The sequence below is a fragment of the Salvelinus alpinus genome, chromosome 1 (genome assembly GCF_045679555.1).
Source record: "Salvelinus alpinus chromosome 1, SLU_Salpinus.1, whole genome shotgun sequence".
Lineage (NCBI taxonomy): Eukaryota > Metazoa > Chordata > Actinopteri > Salmoniformes > Salmonidae > Salvelinus > Salvelinus alpinus.
Genome location: NC_092086.1, coordinates 74,334,081 through 74,358,325, shown reverse-complemented (window position 1 = coordinate 74,358,325; position 24,245 = coordinate 74,334,081). Strand labels below are relative to the sequence as shown.

General features: G+C 41.9%; 1 protein-coding gene across 1 annotated transcript in view; it reads right to left on the bottom strand.

The window, feature by feature from the left end:
- Nucleotides 1-3,081: 3,081 nt before the first annotated feature.
- The window catches only part of LOC139530333 (14-3-3 protein epsilon-like), a 38,133-nt gene continuing 16,969 nt past the window's right edge, over nt 3,082-24,245 (bottom strand). The window contains exons 2-6 of the mRNA XM_071326637.1: nt 14,545-14,744; nt 14,157-14,263; nt 11,575-11,781; nt 10,916-11,052; nt 3,082-4,345 (exon numbers count right to left, since the gene is read on the bottom strand). Coding sequence (XP_071182738.1) covers nt 4,290-4,345; nt 10,916-11,052; nt 11,575-11,781; nt 14,157-14,263; nt 14,545-14,744 — 707 coding nt within the window. The 3' untranslated portion in view covers nt 3,082-4,289. The remainder of the gene's footprint in view (nt 4,346-10,915; nt 11,053-11,574; nt 11,782-14,156; nt 14,264-14,544; nt 14,745-24,245) is intronic.

Sequence of the window (24,245 nt, the reverse complement as noted above, 5' to 3'; positions counted from 1 at the left end):
TTATTTTAGTGTTCCCTTATTTTCCCTTATTTTTTTGAGCAGTGTATATATTTTTTACTCAGACACTCCAAAATGTGGGTGGCAACCTACCAGTTGAGAATCGCTGGATTAGAATATATCGGCTGGGCCCTAGCTCAATTTGAACAACATTTGATATGCGATTGCACTTGACTGACCACCAGAGGTCATGAGAAAACCAGAAATCACACAGGAGAGGGAAACACTTCAGGCCGCAGAGCTCCCACACAACAGAAAGGGGCTCTCCATAAATTGCAGCAGACGTGATTTTTTTTGTAAATTGTGATTGATAGACTGATCTACAAAGAAGAATGTGTAGTATTTTGATTGATCCTTTATTTAAATAGGGGGCACCGTTGAGACCAGTGTCTATTTCACAAGGGAACACTGCACATACAAATCAAATAATCAAGAAATTGATTGTTACCCAATCAATATTTTAAGTGGCATCAGAGCATCCAAATTAAGTGTATTTTGCAGTTGGCTCCAACAATGACGTGCATTAACAAGCCCAATGATGAAGGCTTACCAGGTGTTACAAGAACTGGACCGATTTTAGAAAAGGAACCTCCTTATACGAAAACCTATCATGTGGAGACAAGTTGGAATGAATTTCATCTTAAAAAACATAGCATTTGGTTTACCTATGATGATTTACCTAGACTGACTCATCATTGAAACAATGTTACAAATAGCAGAACTACAGTGCATTCGTAAAGTATTCAGACCCCTTCCCTTTTTCCACATTTTGTTACGTTACAACCTTCTAAAATTGATTAAATGTTTTCCCTCAATCTACACACAATACCCCATAATGAGAAATCGAACAGTTTGACATTTTTGCAAATGTATTCAAAAATAAAAACTGAAAAATATTTACATAAGTATTCAGACCCTTTGTTGTGAGACTCGAAATTGAGCTCAGGTGCATCCTGTTTCCATTGATCATCCTTGAGATGTTCTACAACTTGATTGGAGTCCACCTGTGGTAAATTAAATTAATTGGACATGATTTGGAAAGGCACACACCTGTCTATATAAGTTCCCACAGTTGACAGTGCATGTCAGAGTAAAATCCAAGCCATGAGGTCGAAGGAATTGTCCGTAGAGCTCCGAGACAGTATTGTGTCGAGGCACAGATCTGAGGAAGGGTACCAAAAAATGCATTGAAGGTCCCTAAGAACACAGTGGCCTCTAATCATTCTTAAATGGAAGAAGTTTGGAACCACCGAGACTCTTCCTAGAGCTGGCCGCCCGGCCAAACGGAGCAATCGGGGGAGAAGGGCCTTGGTCAGGGAGGTGACCAAAAACCTGATGGTTATTCTGACAGAGCTCCTCTGTGGAGATGGGAGAACCTTCCAGAAGGACAACCATCTCTGCAGCACTCCACCAATCAGGCCTTTATGCTAGAGTGGCCAGAATGAAGCCACTCCTAAGTAAAAGGCACATGACAGTCTGACTGGAGTTTGCCAAAAGGCACCTAAAGAACTCTGACCATGAGAAACACAATTCACCGGTCTGATGAAACCAAGATTTAACTCTTTGGCCTGAATGCCAACCGTCACGTCTGGAGGAAACCTGGCACCATCCCTACGGTGAAGCATGGTGGTGGCAGCATCATGCTGTGGGGATGTTTGTCAGCGGCAGGGACTGGGAGATTAGTCAGGATCGAGGGAAAGATGAACGAAGCAAAGTAGAGAGAGATCCTTGATGAAAACCTGCTCCAGAGCACTCAGGACCTCAGACCGGGACGAAGGTTCACCTTCCAACAGGACAATGACCCTAAGCACACAGCCAAGACAATGCAGGAGTGGCTTCGGGACAAGCCTCAATGTCCTGGAGTGGCCCAGCCAGAGCCCGGATTTGAACCCGATCGAACATCTCTGGAGAGACCAGAAAATAGCTGTGCAGCGATGCTCCCCATCCAACCTGACAGAGCTTGAGAGAATCTGCAGAGAAGAATGGGAGAAACTCCCCAAATACAGGTGTGCCAAGCTTGTAGCGTCATTCCCAATTAGACTCAAGACTGTAATCGCAGCAAAAGGAGCTTCAACAAAGTACTTAGTAAAGGGTTTGAATACTTATGTAAATGTGATATTTTGTCATTATGGGGTATTGTGTAGATTGAAATAGATGTTCTAAAATTTAATAATTTTTTTTTAACAAGGCTGTAACGTAACAAAACGTGGAAAAAGTCAGTGTCTGTATTCTTTCCAAATGCACTGTATTCGTTTACCGGGAAATTGGTCATACATGGAAGTAATTCAAGTCCAAAAGATCAAAATCTGGTAGCATATTGGTTTTCTAGTTGCCACCTGTAATAGTCTTTTGCAGGGATGGGCAAATGGCAGCCCCTTTGGTAGGATCAATTTCCCAAAATAAGACCCAATGTGTCTCCTTGTTATGTGTGAAATTTGGTATAGTTATGAGGATACCATGTCATAATAGAGCACATCCCAATACTGTCCATTCTAGCTGGATATAGAGATGACATCACCATTCCAATTGTTTCACACCTTAATGTGTTGTATTATGAAGTGAACTTATCAAATTGCCTTACAGACGATTTTTCACTGATAATACAAAATTACATTTCATATCTTCAATCCTGTTGGCCCAAATAACAGCATAGGGGTCATAATGCAGTGATACCCATGTATCGGAGGTAGCTAAATGTGGGTATTATACCAAAATATAACCCGCATACATGGACCGTAATATGTGAAATTTGGCTCTCTGGCCCATTGACTATAAGTACAAGTAATCTGTGGGGACAAAAACAAGATACTGTATTAATTAGTAGACATCTTTCCAAAAATGTGTGTTGTTCTTATGCCTTTCCCTTTTCAACCTAGGTACTCCAAAAGAAAAAGATCTACAGAATCAATAGGTAGTCTAGCCAGAAACTGACGACAGTTTACATTCTGTTGCTACTGTTGGAGGGTAAGACTAATTTCCTGATCAGCTCACTGAATGAGCACCTTACCCTTCAATGACAGTAACAGAAGGTAAACTGTTGTCGGTCTCTGGCATTTGAGGGCAAAAAATGACATGACAGGTGCATTTTAATTTAAGTTCCTTTTTTTAATTTGAAGTTTAATGTTAATTTCCATGCTGTGTTTCAGTAAGAATACAGACAGTGCTTGTGGCTCCAGTCAGAATATCCAGTAGTACAAATCAGATTCAAGTTACACATACTGAACAAGAGAGAAAATATGGGGGCAGGACAGAGACAGAGAAAGAAAGAGAGAAAGGGAACATTCTGGAACAGAATGGGGATACAAGATGACATAAGCAGGTTTTTCTTTTTTTAAACAAAGGTTGTTTTTCTTTTGACAGTGCCAATGCAAACCTGCTTTACCTAACATCAGAGAGAGGGAGATTCTTGTTTTTCCCCCCCTCCAACTGCTACAAGCCATCGTGTCCTTACGTCAGCAATGAGTAAAAAAGCAGCGCTACAGCCTCTTGAGCACAAAAATGCGTGGTCCATGCCCTGGACTTGAGGGGTGATCGCAAAGAAAGAGACACTCATGGGAAGTTCAGCTATCACCATTGATAAAACAGAGTCTTGCAACGAACGAACGAACGAGAGAGAATCACAAATAAAGAGGGCATTAAAATGTCCCTTTTAAAAACCGTCAAAATTCACGACCATCCCTAATTTGCGACCAAAAGCTTAGACGATTAGCGTAAAGTAGCACAAAGACATCACAGTTATGGAAAAAGAGTTACAGCAAACGTTTGCGTTTTAAAAATCAACTCGTTAAATTGTGTGAACGTTGACGACCCCAAGCAACACACTTGGCAACTGATGACATGGCAAAAATGTAAACGAAAAAAGCAACAAAAAAAGGAAGGAAAGGGAACGACGTGAACCTTACAGGCTTGCAACGGAGTTATAAAAATCAATAAAAGGTAACAACCAGGAACAGCTCGAAGCTTTAGCTTTTACATTTTCTCTTGTGTTTTAACGTGGAAGTATATTATTCCCACTGAAATAGGTGAATTTAATAGGACTTTTTTTATAAGAAAATAAAAACCAGAAGAGATAACCCTAGGAAGCCCAGAGGGGCTATGAGCTGACAGACAGATACAGTGATAGAACATAAAGAAAGAATTAAAGAAAGAAGAGGTGGGGAGAAATAGAGCGAGTGGACGGCGGAGTAAAAGCCAAGTTTGGGAGCTCTCACTGTGACACGTAGTAGGACAGACAGGGGAGGTAATAGGAGGGAGAGAGAGAGAGGGAGGTTTCGGGTATTGGCCATAAAGTCTCACTGCTGGGTCTCATCCTCCACATCTTGCAGTGCTTCTTTACTCTGTTCTTCACCTGAAGAGAGAGGAAAATGGATTACATTTTCATAATTAAAAAGCCAGTTTGTCAATTTCACCACAAATGCAAAAAACATTTGAAAAAAATGGACAAGAATCCAGAGCCCACCCAATGTTACCATGACAACAGGGCAGTGAGGCTTCCAGTGATAAGGACTTTATGTAGATCCATGATCATTTCTACAGGTTTTAGTCATTTTAAAGTATACCGAGTTTGTTCCCCCGCCTCAAAATCAAATGACAAATATATATAATTTATCAAGACCTGCTATAACCATTACATACACAACAACAGGCTGCTTGGTTGGACTGCCCCATGTCCTCTGCCATCACCCAGACTAGTGCCATACATGTGAGATGGTGAGGGGAGAAAAACTAAACATCTCAGCTACATGTAGTTAGTGTGCTGGTGCACATCAACCGCACGTTTGCGTTTCAGTGTGAAGATTGAGTGTACTGTGTTCAGCCATATTAATAAGTGGAGTCCCTTAACTTTAGCTCAAAACCAGACAGACAGTGTTGGTAGAACTTGCGTTTCAGTGAGTCAGACAGTGTCACTAACCACACCCCATTCAACTCATGCCGAATGAGAGAGGAACATCTCTAGCTTCTACTTAATGGACACACAGACACACACCCGAAAAAACTGTTCTAAATGCTACCCAGATACTTGATGGTTGAGTTGGGCCATGTGGACATCACAGAGCACTTTAGGCCAGAGACAGTCTCATCTGGCCTAGACTAAGATTAGAACAGGGTCGTGTTCACTAGGCATGAAACTGAAGAAAATGGTAATGAAACGGGAAACATATGAACTTGCCCATTAATTAACTGAAATTGTTTATTTTCAGGTTGTTGTTTTTTTACGAATTGACTGACACATTTTCTGGCTAGCGCTCGCATTGCCTTCATTGTTGTTTTCCTTACAAATAATAACTTTGGACACGTTGGGGCGGCAGGTAGCCTAGTGGTTAAAGCGTTGAGCCAGTAACCGAAAGGTTGCTAGAACGAATCCCCAAGCTGACAAGGTCGTTCTGCCCCTCAACAACTGTTCCTAGGCCGTCATTGTAAATAAGAATTTGTTCTTAACTGACTTGCCTAGTTAAATAAAGGTTAATTAAATGAAACATGTGCGCATTCCTATCAAAATAAGTGCCTTATTTTCTGTATATCGTGTTGTCGTTTACGTATGGAGCATAATGTATTTACAGTTTTATTCACGTTTTCAAGTACTGCTGGCAAATAATGCATTCTGATTATTGTATAGATTGTAATGGACACCCATGATGTGTGTCAAATACTTTTTGAAGGTTGTACTGATTATGATGAGCGAATGTTAAGCCATTTGCCAGCTATGTGTGGCACCATGTTTGTTGACATTATACAATGCATTTTGGGTGTCAGATAAACATCTGTCAGACCAAAGATGTTATAATGAGGTGAAGGAATGGTTCACTCATCTTTCGAGTAAACTTCCGGAAGTGAATGATCATAGAAGACACACCCCCTTCTCAACATGCATACTGCAAACAGAACAAACTAATCTGGTCTCCTCTTCGGCTGATGCGGAAAAACAAACATTGTGGCGCACACGAACTACCCATCGTCGGATTACATTCGATTTTTTAAAAGTGTTTTACTAAATCATTTCGATCAATGGTGAGCTCACCCGTGATTTGATGAATTGTAAATAGTAATTTCTATTAGCTAATTCCTATTGTGGTTTCTGTCAGCCGAGAGTTAGCTAAATATGACCACTTGTGTTAAGTCAATATTTCCTCAGTTAGCGCAAGGACTCATTTTATAGTGCCCCCTCTAAAAGAAAGCATAGTGGACAAGAGAAAGTACTGCACTAAGAACCTGGGGAAGCATTGCAGGGGAGAACAGAAGAACAGGCTTATTTGAGTAGTTGTCAAGTTAGAAAAGGTTGGAGACCCCTGCCTGAGAGTCTACGCTTGAGGGACCCCTTTAGGTATAAAATAAAAAATATTTGATTAAACATTGAATTTGGCCTTAATGCCATTAGCCCATAGAAACACATTGAATAACAGATTCGTAGAAGGAAAAACAGATAGTCAAAAAATTAATTAAAATGAAGATTGTTTTGAAGGGTCTGTCCTATATCTGAGAGATGTAAGAAAAATCACTATTATTTATTTGTTTTACCCATATTTAAAGGGATAGTTCGTCATAAAATGGTATCCACGACTTCATCCGACTCTGGGGAAGTATATAAAGGGCCTCATTGCCAAAATCCCGAAGTATCCTTTTAACACATTTTTTAGGCAGTAAACTACTTCCATATATACTTCCATTCATTTTTAAAAACTGGTATCAGGCTACCTTCAGACAAGTCTTGTGAGGCTTGTGGGCGTCCTAGAACAAAACAAGCGACGTACAGTGCCTTCAAAAAGTATTCATACCCGTTGACTTATTCCACATTTTGTTGTGTTACAGCCTGAATAAAAACATTATTAAATAGATTCTCACCCATCTACACACAATACCCCCTAATGACAAAGTGAAAACAAGTTTCTATAAATGTGTACATTTTAAATACAAAAATACATCTCATTTACATAAGTGTTCCTATCCGAGTAAAACTTTGTAGAAGTTTGTTGGCTCACCGTTGGTGGAGATTACAGTTTTGCACACCTGGATTGTACAATATTTGCCCATTATTCTTTTTTAAATTCTTCAAGGTCTGTCAAGTTGATCGTTGCCAGACAACTATTTTCAAGTCTTGTCATAGATTTTCAAGCCAATTTAAGTAAAGCTGTAACTAAGCTACTCAGGAACATTGAATGTCATTTTGGTAAGAAAATCCAGTGTAGATTTGGCCTTGTGTTTTAGGTTATTGTCCCGCTGAAATGTGAATTTGTCTCCCAGTGTCTGTTGGAAAGCAGACAACCAGTTTCTCCCTCTAGGATTTTGCCTGTGCATAGCTGTATTCGGTTTCTTATCTTAAAAAAACGTCTTAGTCCTTCCCAATGACAAGCGTACCCATAACATGATGCAGCCACCACCATGCTTGAAAATATGAAGAGTGGTACTCAGTAATGTGTACTCAGTGAACACTTTGTATTCTGGACAAAAAGTACATTTCTTTGCCACGTTTTTTGCAGTATTAGTTAAGTGCCTTGTTGCAAACAGGGTGCATGTTTTGGAATATTTGTATTCTGTACAGGCTTCAATCTTTTCACTCTGTCATTTAGGTTAGTAACTACAATGTTGTTGCTCCATCAGTTCTCATATTACAACCATTAAACTATAACCATTTTAAAATCACCATTGGCCTCATGGTGAAATCCCTGAGCAGTTTCCTTCCTCTCTGGCAAATGAGTTAGGAAGGACGCCTCTATCTTTGTAGTGACTGGGTATATTGAAACATCATGAAAAGCTTAATTAATAACTTCCTCATGTTCAAAGGGACATTCAGCTACTTTTAGCCATTGACCGGTGCCCTTCTTTGAGTGGCATTGAAAAACTTCCTTGGTCTTTGTGGTTGAATCTGTGCTTGAAATTCACAACTCGATTGAGAGACCTTACAGACAATTGTATGTGTGGGGTACAGAGATGGGGTAGTTGTTCAAAAATCAAGTTAACTATTACTGAACATGGAATGAGTCCATGTAACTTATTATGCGATTTGTTAAGCACATTTTTTACTCCTGCACTTATTTAGGCTTGCCATTACAAAAGGTTGAATACTTATTGACTCAAGACATTTCAGCTTTTCATTTTCATTTAAAAAAATTATACAAAACAAAATTCCACCTTGACATTATGGGGTGTTGTGTGTAGATCTGTGACACAATTTCAATGTAACACATTTCAAATCCTGGCGGTAACAACAAAATATGGAAACACGAAAGAGGTGTGAATACTTTCTGAAGGCACTGTACGTGTTCGTGAGTCTCACCTTTCCATAGAGGGGTCATATTAGTGTGTAGCCCAAACTAGAGGTCAACCGATTAATCGGAATGGCAGATTAATTAGGGCCGATTTCAAGTTTTCATAACAATCGGTAATCTGCATTTTTGGACACCGATTATGGTCGATTACATTGCACTCCACGAGGAGATGCGAGCGCAGCAAAAGCCAAGATAAGTTGCTAGCTAGCATTAAGCTTATTTTATCAAAAACAATCAATCTTAACAATCACTAGTTAACTACACATGGTTGATGATATTACTAGTTTATCTAGCTTGTCCTGCGTTGCATATAATCGATGCAGTACCTGTTGATTTATCATCAAATCACAGCCTACTTCGCCAAACGGGTGATGATTTAACAAGCGCATTCGCGAAAAAAGCACTGTCGTTGCACCAATGTGTACCTAACCATAAACATCAAGGTCTTTAAAATCAATACACATGTATATATTTTTAAACCTGCATATTTAGTTTAAATTGCCTGCTAACATGAATTTATTTTAACTTGCGTTTTGTGCAAGCAGAGTCAGGGTATATGCAGCAGTTTGGGCTGCCTGGCTCGTAGCGAACTGTGTGAAGACCATTTCTTCCTAACCCAGAACGTAATTAATTTGCCGTAATTGTACATTATTATGACATAACGTTTAAGGTTGTGCAATGTAACAGCAATATTTAGACTTAGGGATGCCACCCGTCAGATAAAATACGGAAAAGTTCCGTATTTCACTGAAAGAATAAACGTTTTGTTTTCGAAATGATAGCTTCCGGATTTTACCATATTAATGACCTAAGGCTCGTATTTCTGTGTTTTATATATAATTAAGTCTATGATTTTATATTTGATAGCGCAGTCTGACTGAGCGGTGGTAGGCAGCAGCAGGCTCGTAAGCATTCATTCAAACAGCACTTTCCTGCATTTGCCAGCAGCTCTTCGCTGTGCTTCAAGCATTGCGCTGTTTATGACTTCAAGCCTATCAACTCCCGAGATTAGGCTGGCAATACTATAGTGCCTATAAGAACATCCAATAGTCAAAGGTATATGAAATACAAATGGTATAGAGAGAAATAGTCCTATAATAACTACAACCTAAAACTTCTTACCTGGGAATAATGAAGACTCATGTTAAAAGAAACAACCAGCTTTCATATATTCTCATGTTCTGAGCAAGGAACTTAAACGTTAGCTTTTTTACATAGCAAATATTGCACTTTTACTTTCTTCTCCAACACTGTGTTTTTGCATTATTTAAACCAAATTGAACATGTTTCATTATTTATTTGAGACTAAATAGATTTGATTGATGTATTAAGTTAAAATAAAAGTGTTCATTCAGTATTGTTGTAATTGTCATTATTACAAATTTATATATAAAAATCGGCCGATTAATCGGTATTGGCTTTTTTTGGTCCTCCAATAATCGGTGTCGGTATCGACTTCACACGAGTCCTGTGACGCTTGTTGGGGTCGAACAGAGAACATTGTGTTCGTAAGAGTCATCTTTCCATAGAGGGGAAATAGTTTTTCTATAGTATGAATCTGCAAGTAGTTAAAGCTAACAAACTAGGTTCAATGTTAACTAGCTAACATTAGGCTATAACCGTTTGGACGCGACAGGCATTTTCATGAGAAGACAGATTTTCGGGATGTCTCCTGGACTGACAAACACCACTGTAACGCTGCCAACTTACACCGCAGATGCTGAGGGCCAACATCGTAAGATGTAGACGCAGGCCATGCAAAAAAAAAGACAGATATTGATGTGTATTGTTTTACGGGGTTAATAAGTGATAAGCAGTAATGGGAAGTCCCTACCATCATGGGACGTTTATTAATAGTTTTATTCTGTGTTTTTACAGCATTTAATGCACATAATGCATAGTGCAAGTAATAAAACATTTTATTTAAAAAACTAAAACTTGATTATTTTTTCATTATCGAACCGAAGCTGAATAGACCTAAAAATGCACTCAATGTTCAGCACTATTTAATAAGAAACACTTGTTTTCCATTGCACAACATTTTGCTACGGTGTGCCCTAATGAACCCAACCTGGCGCTGGACGATGCAGTGACAAAGGGTTAGTGAGGGGTAGCAAGTCTGAGTGAGGGAGCAAGAGGTATGCCCAAGAAAGGTGAAAGAGATGACTTACAAAATACAGTTCTATAGAGGGAATGAAGAGGGGTTGTCCTTAAGAATCTACACAGAGGAAAACGGAGACACGAGAGAGATGGGGGAGAGATATTAGAGCAGTGAAAGGGAGTACAGCTCAACAGACGGACCAGAACAAAAAAAGTAAAAGGGAGAGAAACAAAGAGAAAGGTGAAAGATAAAGAGAACGAGAGGGAGAAAGAGAGTGCTAGAGATGGAGAGGTGCTTCGGTTAGAGAAGGACCACTGTACTGAGGGGAGGAGGGAAGTTAGAGAAAGGGTGGGTGAGGTCAAGTGTACACCGCACCAGTCCAGCAGTCTGTAAAGTCAATAGCTGGAAAACACCCATCCTCTATGTGACCTTGTTTGCTGTCAAGCTGATGTAGCAGCATACTTTTGAACAACACGGAAAAGAGACGCTGGTGTGTGTTTAGTCCAACTATTGTGCTACATATATAACAGATGAAGACGCATGGAACGCTCACCGTCTCCCTGCATGTCTGAAGTCCATAATGTAAGGTTGTCGCGTAGCAACTGCATGATGAGCGTGGAGTCCTTGTAGCTCTCCTCGCTCAGCGTGTCCAGTTCTGCAATGGCATCGTCAAATGCCGCCTTCGCCAACCTGAGGGCAGCAGCGTGGGCAGAGCAGAGGGGTCAAAGGTTGGATTTCACACAGCATCCAAGTCACACATCAACAATGGGCTGAACATCTAGTAACATGTACTGGTATGGAATATACAATAAAATGTATTTGTAAAAAATATATATATTGTATTACTAGCCAGGGCATGAGGTGACTATCTCAATGTACTGTATTGGTGAGACTGTACTGCACACCCAGTCTGAAAATTTCACCATGGCATGATGCAGCACCAGATATGAGCCCCAAATAATAATCAAATCAGAACTTGTTCTGTTTCTTTGAAGATATTACTGAAAGACGGTTTAACGCCTGGTACTGCAGGAAAACAATGAGTAAGGCAATGCATATAAATCAAATGTATTATTACTCCCTCACAACCCTTTCTACTTAACACATCTGGCAATTGAGTGTAGAGGGAGATGGGCGAGACAGATATGTGGAGTGAGTGGGGAAAAGAGAGAAGATGAGAAGAGAAGATGAGACAGGAGAGAAGGGGCCCACCTGCATGCGCGGTCAGGGGAATTGAGAATTTCATAATAAAATACGGAGAAGTTGAGTGCCAGTCCCAGGCGGATGGGGTGAGTCGGGGGGAGCTCGATCATGGCGATGTCGCTCGCGGCTTTGTAGGCTACCAAACTGTTCTCCGCCGCCTCCTTCCTGTCGTTGCCCGTGGCGAACTCTGCCAGGTACCTGTGGTAGTCTCCCTTCCTGAGGACAGAGGGGAGAACGAGACCATGGTTATTTCAACCCTTATGTTAACAGTCTCCTTATGTTAACATAGGACTATTTTCCTGAGGTACGCACTTCTACACTGAACTCCCCTATTTGGAATTGGAAAAGGATTGGTGTTAAGAGCCCTTGCTTACACCAAGCGTGTGCTTATAAATCCTTGTGGGGTAGTGCTAGAGCTGGGCGATATGGACAAAAATCTATATCGCGATAAAATGTCCTGAATTGATGCTATAATGGTAAATAGAACATTAAGTCTATAACCATGTACACCAGAGTATTTGTTCTGATTCTTTAAACCAGGGATGTCAAATATACAGCCCGTGGGCCAAATCCAGCTCGTGAGGGGGTAAAATAAATATATACAGTATTAGAATGATTTATTGATTTTATTTGGGGGCGGGGGGATGACAGGAACCTTCCCACTAGCCATGATTGGCTGAGATAATGTATGGGCTGGACATGCCAGGAGATGGGTTTGGATTGGTCTGCCATGTAGCTTGCTTCTGTCTATAACGTGAGCTGTTTAGTATGTGTTGACAGTCCTTTCTACCGCGCCATTTATTAAAGATATAACGTTAGCCATCGAGAACTACAAAAGTTTTGCTACTTTTCACAACAAGATTGATGCACTGAATTTAACAGGCACGATCGACAGATCAGTAGGAAAAAGTGATGGGCTACATTCTGCACACGCCACGGTTAGTGTGAACTGGAGTGACTTGACACAAAGCTGGCCAAACAAGACTTAGCTACAAAGAAAATGGAGTTAAAATGGTTCCAGTCTGCTGTGAAGCGTTCATCCATGTATTCGGACGAGTAAGAGCCTAGCTCAGATATAAGATTCAAATTTTGTCAGAAAGTCATTTTTATTGCAAGTTAAAGCAGACCGTTAGCTAGCAAATGTTAGCTTGCTGGCTCACTAGCTAACGTTACGTGTATGATCTGTGTAGTAATATTATTTGAATCAGAAAACCATTTGCATTGCTAGTTATAGCCTAATGTTAGCTAGTTAACATTTAACCTAGTTTGTTAGATTTAGTCTAACAAAAGACTCCACTTCGTCCGGATTATTACATGACCCATCAAGTTAGCAGGTGTTTCTGTGGGTGATTTCAACCATCGATGGCATTTCATGTGTACATGTCTAGACAATAGTGACCCATTCACTTAGCTAGATCTGGGTGAGGGGTGGTTATAGCATTTCCTTCACATATCCCATCAATTTAGACAAGTGTGTCGGGTAAGCGTCATCTAATAACGAGAAAATATTCATAAAATATTTTTATCTGGACACTTTGTTTTTGATATTGCAAGTACTATCATTGTACCGTTTACACCTTCTGCATCCTGTGCATGTGACAAATAAACTTAGATTTGATGTGATATAACGTGTGTTTACCACATGACCTCACATGTGAATCCTTAAAGAGATGGCTGGGACTAAGGCTTCAGTAGGTGTGAACGATGCTGAATGGGTATAAGAAAAAAGAAGAGCTCTCCAGTACGTGTACCAAAAGGGCCATTTTCTCAAAAGTGGGGTTACAAGTTTATCAACTTTCAAAGCAAAGTTACTTTCCCATTGTTGCTCACCTGCAGTGTATAATATAACATTTTGTAGGTCTGCGTCTCCACTTTTATCCAACGTAAAAAACACAATTTCAAATTTTGATACATAAGACCAAATCGAGGCGGTCGGTCACATATACTTTAAAATTACAAAAAACAAATGGAAAATGTGCAGAAATTATAATGGACCTACATTCATACCGTTTCTTGACTGTGTCCAGCTCGCTAATAAACACCGAAATGAAAGTAAGACAGTCAAGGAGCACAGAACATTTTAAACACTTTGGATAGAAGACTACTTTTTGCTAATTTTAACAGAGGAAATAACACATTTTCAGCGCATAACACATTACTACTAGTTTGATGGTTGTAGCCATCAATTGTCCCATTAACAATCACCCATATTAGCAAATGTCACATTTTTCTAGTATAGTCTGCTTATTGTAATGAATGATATCAGCAAAATGTCTGCGATAAGTGATTGGTATGGTCGGTGTTGATCATTTTTGGTTTATTGGCCAAGCTCTAGGTTGCGCACAAGTACACACTTCACAGAAAAGTGTGGAAAACAGATGCAGAGTAGCTGTTTTTTCACAGCTCAGATCAGAGGTTTTACGCTCTGCTTGCCAGAGAGAGCGAGAGAGCGTGTTGTGTGAGCGACGGCCACAATGCTGCACTGAGAAGACATGGCAGCCTTTTCTCATATTACTAGCGCAGTCAGGGCGTACATATTCGCTGGTGTGTGCAAAATAGTTTTTGAAGATATCTCCCATCCACAGACGTACATTTTGTAGTAGAAAACCTTTGATTCTCCCGTGTTTGCAGCTGGAATGAGGTGCTTATCCAGTACATCCAGAATGTCGTTACAGATTGATTTTAGCTCAGTCTCCACCTGCAGAGCAGACAACACACACAACACCAGTTGTCAACAAACTCGAGAATGGGGAAAAAACATCACACTCAACTTTGAAGTCTAATTTTTACATAACATGACCATTGAATGACCTCTTCAAAAGATTAAAAGAGGACACGAGTCTTAACCTCTACTTTGAAAGGAGCCACAGACCATCCCTCCAATGCAATAGGTCTACATTTATTATGTAGCTAACATTGACAGCAAGCTGCCTTCATCAGGGATTCTATTCTCCTACTACCGCCGTCCCGGTGGCTCACCGTTTGCCTGTATTCCCTGATCATCTTTAGCTTGTCTTCGCCTCCTTTGTTCTCTTCTTTCTGTTCGAGGCTGCTGATTATCCTCCAGGATGCTCTTCTGGCTCCGATCACGTTTTTGTACGCCACCGACAGCAGGTTCCGCTCTTCCACCGTCAGCTCCACGTCCATGCCGGCCACGTTCTTCATGGACTCCACCATTTCTGACAGAGAGAAGAGAGAGAAAAGAATGAACCTCAACCATCACACACACCTCATTTTCAATAAGGTAGGAACAGTCTGTTCTGGGGATCGTCAGTTGCTTGCTGGCTGCAATAATTAAACATTTTAATAATTTAGCAGAAGCTCTTATCCAGAGCAACTTAGTTAGTGCATTCATTTTAAGATAGCTAGGTTGAACAACCACATACACATGACCAAAAGTATGTGGACACCTGCTCGTTCAACATAACTTCCAAAATCATGGGCATTAGTATGGAGTTAGTTTTTGCTGCTATAACAGCCTCCACTCTTCTGGGACAGCTTTCCATGAGATGTTGGAACATTGCTGTGGGGACTTGCTTCATTCAGCAACAAGAGCAGCTGAGGTCGGGAATTGATGTTGGGCGATTAGGCCTGGCTCGCAGTCGGTGTTCCAATTCATCCCAAAGGTGTGCGATGGAGTTGAGGTCAGAGCTCTGTGGAGGCCGGTCAATTTCTTCCACACCGATCAACAAACCAATTCTGTATGGACCTCACTTTGTGCCCGGGGGCATTGTCATGCTGAAACAGGATTCGTCCGTTGACTGCCAGATGGTGAAGCGTGATTCATCAGTCCAAAGAACGCGTTTCCACTGCTCCAGAGTCCAATGGCGGCGAGCTTTACACCACTCCAGCCGACACTTGGCATTTCACATGGCGATCTTAGGCTTGTGTGCGGCTGCTCGGCCATGGAAACCCATTTCATGAAGCCCCCGACGAACAGTTCTTATGCTGACGTTGCTTTCAGAGGCCGTTTGGAACTCGGTAGTGAGTGTTGCAACTGAGGACAGACCAATTTGACGCCCTACGTTCTTCAGCACTCGGCTACAACTTCGCGGCTGAGCCGTTGTTGCTCCTAGACAGTTCCACTTCACAATAACAGTAGTTACAGTTGACCAGGGCATCTCTAGCAGGGCAGAAATTTGACGAACTGACATGTTGGAAAGGTGGCTTCCTATGACGGTATCACGTTGAAAGTCACTGAGCTCTTCAGTAAGGCCATTCTACCTCAATGTTTGTCTATGGAGATTGCATGGCTGTGTGCTCGATTGTATACAGCTGCCAGCAACGGGTGTGGCTGAAATAAACAAATTCGCATATTTGAATGGGTGTCCACTTGTACACAAAAGTATCTCACTGATAGTAAGTACATTTTTCTTCAATAACGTAGTTATCAAAGTTAGTGCTAGTAGGGGGGGAAAAGTCAAGTGTGACGGTTCGTTCACGAAAGGCAAGTACCATGGTCTTGTAGTGGATGCAAGCCTCGACTGGAAGCCAGTGGAGTGTGCAGAGGAGCAGGGTGACATGGTAGAACTTGGGAAGGTTGAACGGCATGCGGCGTTCTGTATAAGTTGCAGGGGTTTGATGGCACAAGCGGGGAGCCCAGCTAACAGCGAGTTGCAGTAGTCCAGACAGGTGGTGACAAGTGCCTGGATTAGGACCTGCGCTGCCTCCTGTGTGAGGTGGGGTCGAACACTACGGATGTTGTGGAACAAGTAACTTGCATGAGCGAGTCACCGCTTTGGTGTTTTCAGAGAACAAAAGAATGTGTCAAGGGTCATGCCAAGTTCTTTGCTCTCTAGGAGGGGGACATTGTGGAGTTGTCAACTGTGATTGAGAGGTCTTGAAGCGGGCAGGCCTTCCGGGAGGAAGAGCAGCTCAATCATGTCGAGGTTGAGCTTGAGTTGGTGGGCCGACATCCAAGCAGTGATATCTGCCAGGCACCTGGGTGCGCCACCTGGGTGTCAGAAGGGGAGGGGAAGGAGAAAAATAGTTGAGTGTCATCCGCATAGCAATGTTAGGAGAGAACATGTTATGATATGACGGAGCTGAGTAACTTGGTGTATAGAGAAGAGGAGAGGGCCTAGAACCGAGCCCTGGGGGACACCAATAGTGTGAGCATGTGGTGCACACACAGATCCTCTCCACGTCAGCTGATAGGAGCGGCCTGCCAGGTAGGATGCAACCCAAGAGAGCGCAGAGCCTGAAACGCCCAGCCCTGAGAGGGTGGAGAGGAAGATCTGATGGTTCATGTGTCGAAGGCAGCGGATAGATCTAGGAGGATGAGAACAGAGGCAAGAGCGTCAGCTTTGGCAGTGCGGAGAGCATTCGTGAGACAGAGAGCAGAGCAGTCTCAGTTGAGAGACCTGTCTTGAAGCCTGACTGGTAAGGGTCAATATCGTTCAGAGAAAGACAGCAGGCTCAAGTGTTTTGGAAAGAAAATACTGAATACCGGTCTGTAGTTTGACATCAGAGTGTTAGTTTCTTGAGGAGGGAAGCAACTCTGGCTTTTTTTAAGTCAGAGGGGATGCAGCCAGTGGTCAGGGATGAGTTGATGAGGGAAGTGAGGAATGGGAGAAGATCTCCAGAGATGTTCTGGAGAAGGGAGGAGGGGTTGGGGTCGAGCGGGTAGGTTGTCGGGCGGTCTGACCTCACTAGTCGCAGGATTTCATCTGGAGAGAAAGGGGAGAAAGACGTCAAAGCGTGTGAGTGGGACCTGTGGACTGAATAGGCAGAGTGAATGAGGAGCGGATGTCGTCAACCTTTTTAAATTGGTTATTTTCAAAGTGGTTGACAAAGTCATTGACACGACAGTCAACATAGGAAAATCAAGATTTTCGCTAGGGGATAGGTCAGTTTCTATTATGCAGGAATTGAGGATAATGTCAAGAAAGCAGGAATTCCTGACGAATTACATCCCTGACTGAGACTAACATATCAAGAAGCACACAGCACAGCAGTATTTATTTAACCACATTTACAGCCACTGTGAGGGAAATTATAGGGGTCAAGGGTTTGTTGGTGGTTGTGAGTTTAATTAGCAAGTCTTTTGGGCTGCAAGAAACCAAAAGTTGTCAGTGTAAGTAAAGATCGACCCCCTGAAACCGGGGCTGAAATGGGTCAACGTAGAACGGAGCATTTGAACTGGGCCACTAACTGTCTCATAAGTCATGTGAGTGAATGAGACAAACTGAGGAATGAACTGAACGCAAGTGGGTCATTTGATGGGGTAACCGGTGTTAACGAGGACACTTGCTGCATTTATGAATCAGTCTACAAATACGCAAATAGCCACGCCCACTTCAGTACTAGCCTATACGAAAGCTCATCACAAGAGGTTACAAAGCCATTACCAAACGCCATACCTATAGCCTAAAAACGCATAAAGTCAATATTTTCTTTGCATACTCGCATAGCTTAGACCCTACTTTATATACTCTGAGGCTGTGTTGTGCCCTCTATCAGTTGAGACCAGGGGAGAACGACTGCCCCTTCTCAATGAAGCCACAGAAGTTCAAGGCCGACAGTGGTACTGCGGGCATTGTTAGCAGAAAACAAGATCCCCATTATAGAATGGAAAAATGACGTGGTCAATCTTATAAATAAAAACATTTTAGAAGAGAATCATGGTGCCAATAATTACTTCTAATACACCAGAAGTAATGTCCTAGAGCAGATTATTCAAAACAAACAAAAATGTAAAAATTTTTATCGCACACAGAAGTCACGGATAATTTAGTTGCCAATGGCAGCCTGCAGTACCACGGTCAGGGATTCAACTTGAGTTACTCAATGAGATGGGGCAGCACTGAGCTAGCCTGAAACGTTACTTCATGGAGTAGCACAAACTGTGCATCTAATGTCTCCATGAGACGCTATCTTAACCGACTTCAGTTGGCTTCAATGCGCTATTGAGTCTAAACATAGGAATGAATGGTGTCAAGTGATCGATGGCTTTGTCCATTCATACACCTTTATAATTTAATTTATTTCAACTTTTCATTACTACAACAAAGATGGCCACCAGTCACCCACCTTCAAAGGTCAATTTAAATGGTAACATCTATTCTATTAACTATATTTCTATGAATAGGTTTGTTATGGGTGATTGACAGAATTTCAAACCAATATTCCCATTCAAGTACACAATATATATACACAACATTATGTGGACACCCCTTCAAATTAGTGGATTCGGCTATTTCAGCCACACCCGTTGCTGACAGGTGTATAAAATCGAGTACACAGCAATCTCAGTCTCAATATACAAACATTGGCAATAGAATGGCCTTACTGAAGAGCTCAGGGACTTAACGTGGCACCTTCATGGAATGCCACCTTCAGTTTGTCAAATTTCTGCCCTGCTAGAGCTGCCACGGTCAAATATAAGTGATGTTTTTTTTTTTTTTCACCTTTATTTAATCAGGTAGACCAGTTGAGAATAAGTTCTCATTTACAAATGCGACCTGGCCAATATTGAGCAAAGCGACACAGAGTTACACATGGGATAAACAAACGTACAGTCAATAACACAATAGAAAAGTATATATACAGTGTGTGCAAATGTAATAAGATTAGGGAGGTAAGGCAATAAATAGGCCATAGTGGCAAAATAATTACAATTTAACACGAGTGATAGATGTGCAGAAGATGAATGTGCAAGTAGAGATACTGGGGTGAAAAGGAACAAAAAATAAATAACAATATCGGGATGAGGTAGTTGGGTGGGCTATTTACAGATGGCTATGTACAGGTGCAATGATCGGTAAGCTGCTCTGACAGCTGATGCTAAAGTTAGTGAGGGAGATATGAGTCTCCAGCTTCAGTGATTTTTGCAATTCGTTCCAGTCATTGGTAGCAGAGAACTGGAAGGAAAAGCGGCCAAATGAGGAGTTGGCTTTGGGGGTGACCAGTGAAATATACCTGCTGGAGCGCGAGCTACGGGTGGGTGCTGCAGTGGTGACCAGTGAGCTGAGATAAGGCAGAGCTTTACCTAGCAAGGACTTACAGATGACCTGGAGCCAGTAGGTTTGGCAACGAATATGAAGCGAAGGCCAGCCAACGAGAGCATACAGATCGCAGTGGTGGGTAGTATATGGGGCTTTGGTGACAAAACGGATGGCACTGTGATAGACTACATCCAATTTGCTGAGTAGAGTGTTGGAGGCTATTTTGTAAATGACATCGCCGAAGTCAAGGATCGGTAGGATAGTCAGTGTTACAAGGGTATGTTTGGCAGCATGAGTGAAAAATGCTTTGTTGCGAAATAGGAAGCCGATTCTAGATTTAATTTTGGATTGGAGATGCTTAATGTGAGTCTGGAATGAGAGTTCACAGTCTAACCAGACAACTAGGTATTTGTAGTTGTCCACATATTCTAAGTCAGAACCATCCAGAGTAGTGATTCTAGACGGGCGAGCGGGCAGCGATCAGTTGAAGAGCATGCATTTAGTTTTACTTGCATTTAAGATGTTATTGTGAAGTGGATACGTCTAGGAGCAACAACGGCTCAGCCGCGAAATGGTAGGCCACACAAGCTCACAGAACGGGACCGCCGAGTGCTGGAACACGTAAAAATCGTCTGGCTTCGGTTGCAACACTCACTACCGAGTTTCAAACTGCCTCTGGAAGCAACGTCAGCACAACAACTGTTCGTCGGGAGCTTCATGAAATGGGTTTCCATGGTGATCTTAGGCACACAAGCTATTTTCAGGTCTCTCCTGAGATATTTGATCGGGTTCAAGTCCAGGCTCTGACTAGGCCACTCAAGGTCATTCAGAGACTTGTCCTGAAGCCACTCTTGCATTGTCTTGGCTGTGTGCTTAGGGTCGGTAAACTTTAGACCCAGTCTGAGGTCCTGAGCACACTGGAGTGGGTTTTCATCAAGGATCTCCCTGTACTTTGTTCCGTTCACCTTCCCCTCGATCCTGACTAGTCTCCCAGTCCCTGCCCGTGAAAAACATCACCACAGCATGATACTGCCACCACCATGCTCCACCGTGGGGACGGTGCCAGGTTTCCTCCAAACGTGACGCTTGGCATTCAGGTCAAAGAGTTCAATCTTGCTATCATCAGACCAGAGAATCTTTCTCATGGTCAGTCCTTTAGGTGCCTTTTGGCAAACTCCAGGTGGGCTGTCATGTGCATTTTACTGAAGAGCGGCTTCCGTCTGGCCACTCTAGCATAAAGGCCTAATTGGTGGAGTGCTGCAGAGATGGTTGTCCTTCTGGAAGGTTCTCCCATCTCCACAGAGGAACTCTGGAGCTGTCAGTGACCATCGGGTTCTTGGTTACCTCCCTGACCAAGGCCCTTCTCCCTCGATTGCTCAGTTTGGCCGGGAGGCCAGCTCTATTAAGTCTTGGTGGTTCCAAACTTCTTCTATTTAAGAATGAATAATGGAGGCCACTGTGTTCTTCGGGACCTTCAATGCTGAAGAAATTTGTTGGTACCCTTCCCCAGATCTGTGCCTTGACACGATCCTGTCTTGGATCTCTACAGACAATTCCTTTGACCTCATGGCTTGGTTTTTCCTCTGACATGCACTGTCAACTGTGAACCTTATATAGACCGGTGTGTCCTTTCTAAATCATGCCCAATCAATAGAATTGACCACAGATGGACTCCAATCAAACTGTAAAAACAGCTCAAGGATGATCAATGTAAACAGGATGCACCTGAGCTCAATTTAGGGTCTCAAAGCAAAGGGTCTGAATACTCATTTTTTTCTTTAATAAATTTGCAAACATTTCAAAAAAACTGTTTTCACTTTGTCATTATGGGGCAGTGTGTAGATGGATTACATTTTTTGTTTCCTCAATTGTAGAATAAGGCTGCATCGTAACAAAATGTGGAAAAAGTCAAGGGGTCTGAATACTTTCCGAAAGCACTGTATATAGAGACATTAAACACTGGACCGTTTCATTTATACTGTCATTAACACTGTATTCTTCCTTTCCCTTTCTTATTGCTCATTCTAATACATCTACTACTATTGCATTTTTGTTACACTATTTATACACAGTATTTATATACTGGATTAAATACAGTATTCTTATTCATATACTCAACTCTTCACATAGGACCCCGGAACACATGAGAATGAGCTCTCTCCCAAAACAAGTACTGAAAAGCTTGATTCTGGTGGCATTTAAAAAGGAAAAAAACTCTACCCATCTTAAATATATTTCCACCGCTAGAAATTAGCTCAATAACGTATTGGTAAAATTATTATAGTATACAGGATGCAATTTAAGGTTGAGTGCTTCAGCCATCTAAAGAAACACAACAGAGACCTTTCTGAACTAAAAAAGTATATATTGACTAAATTAACAGAGGAACATGAATTAGAGCCCCCTGATTCATGTTCATCACAAAAGGAGGGCGTTGGAAATCTCTTTCCAGGTTCTGACAAAAACCTAGTTCTGACTTAGGTAACAGCCTTTGTCAGAGCACTTTATTCTTCTGGGCTTTCCAACACCCTCCTGTAATTGAGCTCCTTGATTGGGGGGGGGGGGGGGTGTTGATGCAGAGCCGCATGCAGGCGGCTAGATGCTCTCCCTGCAGTCTGTTCCTCAAGTCTGTTTTGACCTGCAATAACAAAGAATAATAAGAGAAGGGAATGGGACAAAGAGGATCTACTTCCACATTTAAATGTTCTTACTCGTTTCATTGCAGAGAAGTCCCTCTCACAATTAACGGAATACACTGATATAGTCAGTGCGATTGCTGCCAGCTGGATAAGGCAAGTGTAGATGGCCTCCACTCATCAAACTGAGAGGCCAGCTTTGTCATTGCCATCATCTGGTGCAAGCCCTGAAATACATTAAAAACAAAAAGATATTCAATATTAAAAGAAGAGCCAACAAAGTGGTAGTTCAACAGGAAAAAGGGTTGGGCAACACTGGCCTAAAATGTTCTCTTCAAAAGACTCACACTCAATGCCATACCTTGAATGCTCCAACAAACACATGTTGCTTGTAAGAGAACCACTCTTGCAGCATAGCAGCCTCTGGCGGTTGCAAGAACTGCCTGGAGAAGAGGGTCAGGGTAAAGATGTTTATCCTCTCACTAGAGAAAGCAGGCTGAGGTCCCAACAGACTGAAGGCCTCCAGAATCTACCGGTGTTGGAACCTCCGGTCTAGGCTGTCCTGAAGGCCAACAAGATATGGATCCATTACCTAATTACAGCACAAAACAGAAGATAAGTGATTAACAGCCATTTTAGTTTATCCAACACACAGGATGTAAAATTGGTTTAATCACAGCATTTGAAAACAAATGTTTTTACCTCCTTTCTGAACCCGAACCCAGAACTGCACCCTGGTCTTGTCCACCTGGCCTCCCCCTCTCCTCCTCGATGTTGAATGCACCCAGAAACCCATTGGGCCATCGAGGTCCTGGTGGAGTTGGCTCAGAAATAAATACATAATGCTGCAGACTAGTACAGACTAAATATGCACAAACATTTTTAGCCCTTAGCCTAATTAAAGGACATTTGACTAACCATGTGGCGTATTATATAGCCACGGCCTCAGTCTGTCACTTTGGGTCACATCTGGATTGCCGGTGGCGCGCACTTGGCCTTACTCAGCTCTCCTCTACTCCTTCCATCTACTCTCCTTGGTTTACCTTTCCTCTGTTAAATTTTGTCCCTCATGCATCCCTAACTCACTCCCAGGATTCTGCCTCGTCTCGCTCTAGTAAAGTAACACACTTATTTTAAAAAGGATAGCTATCTTTTTAATAGCTTAAGCTAACTAAAGAAAGTTTCATAAAATCAGGCTGATTTGACGTTAGCTAGCTAAGTTAACGTTACCCGACACTTGTCCCTGCTCCCCCTTTCTATTTTGCTGCTGTGGCTGGAAACATTTCAATTAACTCGGAGAAAAAAATATCTAATTGAAGACAGATAAATGTAGCTATCTATCTTGCGCATGATACAGTTCCAAACAACTACCTAGCTAACTTGCTAGAATAGAAACGTTAGAACCATGTTTCTATCATCAACATAACGTTACTTGTGGATATTCAATAGCTGGCCTTGCAGTTTTCAATTGTGGCAGCAATATTATACAGTTGAAGTCGGAAGTTCACATACACCTTAGCCAAATACATTTAAACTCAAATTCCCTGTCTTAGGTCAGTTAGGATCACCACTTTATTTTAAGAATGTGAAATGTCAGAATAATAGTGGGGAGAATGATTTGGTTTCAGCTTTTATTTCTTTCATCACATTCGCAGGGGGTCAGAAGTTTACATACACTCAATTAGTCTTTGGTAGCATTGCCATTAAATTGTTTAACTTGGGTCAAACGTTTTGGGTAGCCTTCCACACGCTTCCCACAATAAGTTGGGTGAATTTTGGCCCATTCCTCATGACAGAGCTGGTGTAACTGAGTCAGGTTTGTAGGCCCCCTTGTCGCACACGCTTTGTCAGTTCTGCCCACACATTTTCTATAGGATTGAGGTCGGGGCTTTGTGATGGCCACTCCAATACCTTGACATTGTTGTTCTTAAGCCATTTTGCCACAACTTTGGAAGTATGCTTGGGGTCATTGTCCATTTGGAAGACCCATTTGTGACCAAGCTTTAACTTCCTGACTGATGTCTTGAGATGTTGCTTCAATATAACCACATAATTTTCCTTCCTCATGTTGCCATCTATTTTGAAGTGCACCAGTCCC